The sequence below is a fragment of the Cynoglossus semilaevis genome, chromosome 1, assembly GCF_000523025.1.
Source record: "Cynoglossus semilaevis isolate Cse_v1.0 chromosome 1, Cse_v1.0, whole genome shotgun sequence".
Lineage (NCBI taxonomy): Eukaryota > Metazoa > Chordata > Actinopteri > Pleuronectiformes > Cynoglossidae > Cynoglossus > Cynoglossus semilaevis.
The window spans coordinates 2819633-2826913 of record NC_024307.1 but is presented as its reverse complement, the minus strand read 5'-3'; the positions used below and the strand labels follow the sequence as shown (position 1 = coordinate 2826913).

Below are 7281 nucleotides of genomic sequence, written 5' to 3'. Positions count from 1 at the left end.
AAATTCCCAGAGGAACCGCATTCTTGGCTCCTGCAGGGGGCAGCCAAATATATCCAATATCCAAATAGAATACCTCATTAAAAATATATTTTACAACTTTTAAGAGCAAAGTTTCCTGCTAGACTTATGTTGAACACAGATGCTTGTTGTCGTATGTGTCCGTCCATGTCACACATTTACAATCTCAGTGCATTTGGCTAAGTGGCAGCTGAAAAAAATAAGCTAAGTCCTATGCGTAGATATTAGCTAAAAGGGAATAGAGACTGTGTCCAATTTAAAGCAAAAAATGAAAAAGCTAGAAAGCTTGATTTTGATTACCGGTAAATCAAAATCATTTTGAAATTTTTACAAAAAATAAAGGCAAAAACCTGTTATCAAACTAATGAACTGGAATATTTTCTATGGAATACTCCTTAATTTCCCGAAACGGAACTCCATCCACCCACGTAGATATTAGCTAAAAGGGAATAGAGATTGTGTCCAATTTAAAGCAAAAATCATCCATCCATCCACCCATCCATATACTCACCCATTTATCCATCCATCATCCATCCATCCATCCATCATTTTAAATATTGGTATCTACAGTAACTGAGTCTTAAGTGTAACGTTCCTTAGACTCAGGCTTCCTTTTGGAGTATCTATTTTACCTAACAGTTAAATATGTCATCTGTGATGATGTGAATACACTGGTTATATTTTAAGACTAAATTGTTTTTCCTCGAAGATGGAATCATGATGTGGGGAACATCTGCTGGGCTGAGGTCTCACGGGTGGCAGCCGTACTCTGCACAGATTGAGATGACCTCTTACATACTGCTGGCTTTTTCGCTGCGAGGCGACTTCGAGCAGGTCTTTGACCCGCTGAAGTGGCTCTGTAAGCAGAGGAACTATCTGGGAGGCTACGTCAGCACACAGGTGGGTCTGACAACGCATTCCAGGTCATAGGTATGTTATGACATCATTGGTTATTTATAGTTTTTTTTTTCAATTCTCTTCAGGACACAGTGGTTGCTCTGGAAGCTCTGTCGTTTTACGCGGCGTTCAGCGGCGCCAGCGCCATCGACCTCAGGCTGAATGTCTCTGTCCCAGCATTGTCACTTCAATCTCCGTTTACCATCAACTTTAACAACTATCTCAAGTATCAGACTCTGGAGGTAATTCACTGGAATGTGGAGTTCCACAGAGCAGTATTTCCCAACCTTTCTTCAGCCACAGCACATACTTCACATATGACAAATACCAGGGTGCACCACAAAAAAAAAAACATACATGATGAAATCTAATGACCTTCTGGACTTACTCTGTGTGAGACCTGGGCCTCTTTAGTTGAACACTACGCTGATATACTCGTAGGAATTGAAGAAAGAAGCACACAAAGATCTTCATCTCAAGTTACAAATATAGTTCATTGCTGTGTAAAAACTAACGTCTAATTTATCAGGTTAATAAACTCAGCTGCATGATCTTTATTAAATGCTTTTTAAGCTCCCGCGGGCCACACATAATGACTTGGTGGGCCACATTTGGCCCCCGGGCCTTGAGTTTGCCACACTTATGAGGCGCCACACAGCTGTTGGGAATCACTGACATAGAGGATGTTATTGTTTAAATATGTTGATATCTTAACATTATAATACTGCATTTCCACCCACATTTATTCATCTGTTTTTAATGTTTTCTTTTCAAGCTCGATGGCTACGATGGTTCACCCATTAACATAAACTTCGAAGGACGAGGATTCGGCCTGTTTCAGGTAAATGACGCATTTCTTTTTCCCTTAATGTTTTTCTTCTCTGCCAACGCTGTAAACACCGTATTTTCCGAACTATAAGTCGCACCAGCCAAAGGATGAAAAAAGTACTGGTACACAAGCCCTTTCGAAATTATATATTTTAATATATACAGTAAGTCGCAAACCTGAGTATAAGTCGCAAACCCAGCCCAAGGATAAAAAAAAGTGTGACATATAGTCCGGAAAAAGCGGTAGTAAAGGTAAATACCACACAAAGTTCCTGCCTAGAATACAGTATAATTGACAGATCATGGCTGATACTAAGGAATTACCCCCCCCCCACCCCCACCCCTCCCGGCCAAGACAGCTCAATGCAAATATACCAGTGGTTCTCAATTATTTCCTGTCATGCCTCCCCCCATTGGGTACAGAAATGTTTTCATGCCCCCACCTCGACCACACCCCCGCAAATTGAAATATAATTGAGAACCTGGTAACATGTATATTTTTATCTGTACAAACCACTGTATGAGTTGCTGCCACCTAGTGACTGAAAGGTTTGTGATCATCATTCAAGCAGTGGTACACTTATGTCCAGTGTGCCATAGTCCATCGGAAACCCAAAATGCCCCTGCGGGCCTGCCCCACTATTTGAGAAACACTGAAATATACCAAGATGGCAGTTTCAGTAGCACGTCCAACAGCAGATAACATCGCAGAGACGATGATTGTGCTAAAATGTACATCTTTTCATTGTGACTCGCTCCACCTGATATCAGCCCGTAATTTAATATCTCATTATGGAGAGAAGTAAACCAATACACAGATATTTTTCATATCATTGGTTCTGTGCCGTGGGTGTCTAATGCACAGGGGAGACACTGAATGGAACCGATACTGTTTTCTAATCACGTGACTATACTGGCATCAGCTTGCAGTCAGATTGAATTGTGCTCTGTAGTTCTTCAACAGTACTCATGTATATATTTATATATGTGTGTATATATATTCCTGGTACTCTGTTCAGATGAATGTCTTCTACAACGTGGAGAGCGCGGCGTTGTCACAAAACCTAAAACCCACTGCGGACGACACCTTTTCCTTAACCCTCGATGTTTCCGAGGAAGGAGACCACGACCACCTGCTGCTGTATATTTGCATGAGGTACTGTACCGACACTTCTTAACATATACTGTAATATATTGTGTATGTTTGATGTTGTCATTATCGACCCTGACCCTAAATGATCCTTGGTCTTTGTGTCCTCCAGCCTGAAGGAACATCAGGTGATATCTCAGACAGGTATGGTAATCCTAGACGTGGGTTTACTCAGTGGTTTCACCGCGGTGTCCCCTGCAGCTGCTGCCACCACAGATCTTATCAGGAAGGTGGAGACATTTCCTGAAAAGATCTATCTGTATCTGGCTTCAGTGAGTGTTCCCTCAACAGTCTCAGTAGAACTTTAGCATTGCTAGCACAGTTTATTTAAAGATAGAAGGCTTTGAATTAAACTGAATTGTTTGGACAGATTGTGAATTATTTCCCTTTTTGTCAATCTGCAGCTCAACAAGTCGGAGGTTTGCATCAGTCTTCGTTTCATCAAGATCTACAAAGTGTCGCGTATACAAGACGCTGTGGTACAGCTGTATGACTACTATGAGCCCCGTGAGTGCACGGCCACAGACTCGATATCCGATATTGTCCAAACACTTAATTTCCGATTCCGATATCAACCGATATAATGGTAACCAAAATAGTGGTTAAGGAAGTTAAGTGCTGTCTGCTCACTAAGGTGACGGGTTAAAGCAGTGTTTTTCAGTCAATTTCTGCCATGCCCCCCCTAGGGGAGAGAAGTATTTTTTTCAACCCACTTCACCACCGGTTGCTCAATACTATTGAGCGTCTGGTAATATTTATTTATTTATCTGTACAAACCGCTGTATGAGTTGCTGGCACCAGCATTCTGCATACAATAACCTGATTATTAAAATAGATTACTAAAATGAGCTGCAATGCTGCCATCTAGTGGCTTTCACTTTCACGTGCAGCCATTTTTCCCCAAAACAATTTTTTAGGGTACACATCATTCGGCGAAACACGGGCGTTGTGTTACTGGGTTTTTAGGGTACACATCATTTGGCGAAACACAGGCGTTGCGTTACTGGGTTCATTATCATTATCGGGGGAAAAATGAATAGCAATTATTGCTGGTATTACATAATTATGCCAATATCGGGCCGATAATATCGACCAACTGATATTACTATCCATAATGTCAACTAATCAGTAAAGAATACTTCAAAATGCCAGGCATGTCATGTTACACGTCAACATTTACATATAGGTTCATTGTATTTAATAATCCAATATAAAACTGATATTTTTAGTACATAAATACGTCTCATATATTATTTTTAAATGTATTTTTCTTTGTCTCACAGAGAGAAAAGCAGTGAGAACGTACAACTCTGATTTCTTTCACAACATGGACTCGTGTTTTTACTGTGGTCCCAACTGTGACGACTGCAGGCCAGGGATCAGCATCTCAGTCAGCCCTCCAATCTTCTCCCGCTCAGGAAATGCTGCCACCTACAGCCTGGGATAAAAGATATAAATATTGCAGGTCTACACACATACACATATGCACTGGATGCCATTTAAAGGGTGATTGCAACATTTAGACAACGGTTGTTGCTGCTGTTCTACAATGTTCTCTCTTGTTGTTTAATATTTAAAGAAAATTATTTTTATTAACAGTTAAATTTAAAAAATGTTGTTAAACCTGTATATGACTTCTGATGTTCAACTTCATATATTTTTTTCTTGTTGATGCAGTTAAAATTATGGCCATTTTGTTTGTTCCTGGTGAATGTTTACTTTCGAGCCTACTGTGAACGGACGTTGCTATCAAAACACTTATTTTGCTAATGTGCTATCAACGAAGTAAAAAAAACTAAATAAAATAAAACATACTTTTCTGGGATTATACCATGTCATCGTTATTATACGCACGCTATTTGTCATATTTATGCGACACTTTTGCCCTAAACACGAAAATATGACCCTTTTATTTCATACATCATTAGCATGTAGCGCGAGCATTCACCTTAAAGCACTTTTTAAGCGCTGTCTCACGTGCCTCTTTAACAGCCTATCAACGCGCGATGACGCACTCGGCGAGGCACGTCGTAAAATAACGAGCGCTCAGTGTGTGAAAATCTGCTTTACGGGCTGTGATGTGCACGACTCTGATTTGGATTTACGGCAGGTCGTCCTCGTTATCATTTGTTTTACCTTCAGAGAACGCGACATTACGGCATTTCCAGTAAATAAATGCACAGCTTTAATTCAGAGATGACCGATGTTTGAGAAATGTTGCTGATATTACGGTAGGCACTGTACTTTGTCATCGTTTGTCTTAGAACAATTTTTTAAAACTTGTGTTATATTCAGTAAATCATTTCACTCCCAAAATTCACATATTGCAGTCTCTATTACTTGACATATAGTAATTCAATGCTTATTTAGAAAGTATTTATCTAAATTAAAAAACAACTTTTACGTTGTTTGGGCTGTAAGGCTGTGGACATGATTTTGTTGCATTACTGCCATCTTCTGGTCTTTTCGTTTTTTTCACCATAGTTTCACCTTAGTATTTTATTACTACTCTTTGTTGATTGTGATCAAAACCAACTATATGGACAAACAGATCGATACTTCAAAAACTACAAACTAAGTACTGCAAACCAAAACACACGATCACGTATCATAAAATATTTTAATTACTTGGACAGGTTAACAAGTTAAAATTTACTACAGCCTTCATGGGTTGCACTAAAATACGTGTTTATCTCATAAATACTTTTAATAAAATAAAATAACAGTAAACAGACAATTCATTCGATTTGTTGATTTTTTTTCTCCAAAACAAAAGATAATAAACTGATAAATGCATACAAAGGCAAGTGTGATATTTACATATATTAAGAATGATATATTGTATTACAATTAGACATAAAACTGTCAGAAAGAAATAGTTTGTCAGTAATTCAGCCCTAATCATCAAACACATTATTGACTTCACTCCATCAGGTGGGTGGTTAAACCCCCGGCAGCTGCCCCTCCTGCATCACTGACCTGCGGCCTCCAGGACACGCCCGAAACGTCACTGTTCTCAGTGCTGAATTCCTCCTGCAACAGTGGCAAAAACACTTTAATATGGACGGGTGTTTTTAATATAATATTTACGAGTGTAAACCTGGTTATCTACAGCAGTTTCCCATATTTAATGGGACCCATATTTTAAAAGTCACAAACCTTCGCGACCCAAGTCAATAGACATTATTCGTAAACTCCTGGGAAACATGATGTGAGACGACCCAAAAAAAAAACAAAACTCTTGCGACCTACCTGAGGGTCCCGACCCAGTCTTTGGGAAACGATGATCTAATCTAAGTTTATCTTCTAAAATGAAATACCCTCACCCTGCTGGAGCGCTGTTGAATTTCCTCCCGGAGTTCTTTGATCTTCGTCTCTTTCTCGGTCACCGTCACCATGAGCTTCTGGACCAGCGCGTTGTTCTCCGACGCCTCTTTGATCAGCTGCTGTCTCTCCGTGTCCTGGTCGTTATGCTGTTTGCTGAACTGTTTCAGGACCTCCTGCATCTGAGTATGCTGCCTCTACAGGAGGGAAGCGGGACTGCGGTCAGTGTGGGCTGTTGTGGTTCAACTTTACTGTTGACTCATTTTGTTAAAAACGTCCATCAGAATAACTTTGTACACGCTCATGACTCACCAGCAGAGACTCGACCAGCTCGTCGTCGTGTTTGTTCTTCTCCATCAGGGTGGAAATCTGGACCTTCAGAATTTTCATTTCATCAGTCAGAGCTTTGTTTCTGGCTTTGGACGCTTCCAGTTTTTTCTTCACCTCCTCGTGTTCTTTCTGCAGCTCTGCGTAGTCCACCGAGATTTTCTGTACACGTGCAGGGAGAGAGCCACGGTTTTACACACAAAAAAAATCACCATATTTAATGTCATTTATTATATTGATTCTATGGGCTGTGTATTGGCAAGAATGTGGCGACACGATACGTATCACGATACAGGGGTAACGATACGATGTATTGCGATATATTGCGATATATTGCGATACTTTTGAGTTTTTTGTAACAATTTAATTGTATGAAATTAAAAATAAATTAATTAATGTCCTGAATATTTGCATGTGATCGATGCAGTGCCGTGTAATACCGATGCGGTATTGTGAAACAAAATATCGCAATATTTCAATGTATTCATTTTTTTTGAGTCCCACCTCCATGAGCTCCTTCTTCTCCTTCTCCATGGAGCGAATGTGGCTGAAGTGTCGCTCTTCCAGCGAGTCTTTCTGGAGGTTTTGCAGTTTTTTTTTTGCCGACTGTTTCAGCTGCTGCTCCAGGTCTTTCACCTGTCGGAGGTCGTAGCATTAATCACTGTCAGTATACAGTTAGTTAATGAACAACTAAAAATGTTATTGACTGATCGGTCAATCTGACCCTGGTCTGAAGA

The 7281-nt window shown here is 40.0% G+C and overlaps 2 protein-coding genes across 3 annotated transcripts in view; one reads left to right on the top strand and one right to left on the bottom strand.

Annotated features, from left to right (window-relative positions):
• LOC103384437 (CD109 antigen-like) overlaps positions 1 to 4340 on the top strand; it is a 16811-nt gene extending 12471 nt beyond the window's left edge. Inside the window, 8 exon segments of the mRNA XM_025058882.1 lie at positions 619 to 637; positions 706 to 918; positions 1002 to 1157; positions 1691 to 1756; positions 2763 to 2899; positions 3006 to 3165; positions 3298 to 3400; positions 4177 to 4340. Coding sequence (XP_024914650.1) covers positions 619 to 637; positions 706 to 918; positions 1002 to 1157; positions 1691 to 1756; positions 2763 to 2899; positions 3006 to 3165; positions 3298 to 3400; positions 4177 to 4340 — 1018 coding nt within the window.
• A 1238-nt stretch (positions 4341 to 5578) lies between these two features.
• LOC103384344 (coiled-coil domain-containing protein 13-like) overlaps positions 5579 to 7281 on the bottom strand; it is a 4390-nt gene continuing 2687 nt past the window's right edge. For both annotated transcript variants that reach the window (XM_025063184.1, XM_025063186.1), the window contains exons 6-10: positions 7269 to 7281; positions 7049 to 7180; positions 6530 to 6706; positions 6220 to 6414; positions 5579 to 5926 (exon numbers count right to left, since the gene is read on the bottom strand). The exon at positions 7269 to 7281 is cut by the window's right edge and continues 101 nt beyond it. In XM_025063184.1, the coding sequence (XP_024918952.1) occupies positions 5816 to 5926; positions 6220 to 6414; positions 6530 to 6706; positions 7049 to 7180; positions 7269 to 7281 (628 nt within the window). In that variant the 3' untranslated portion in view covers positions 5579 to 5815. The remainder of the gene's footprint in view (positions 5927 to 6219; positions 6415 to 6529; positions 6707 to 7048; positions 7181 to 7268) is intronic.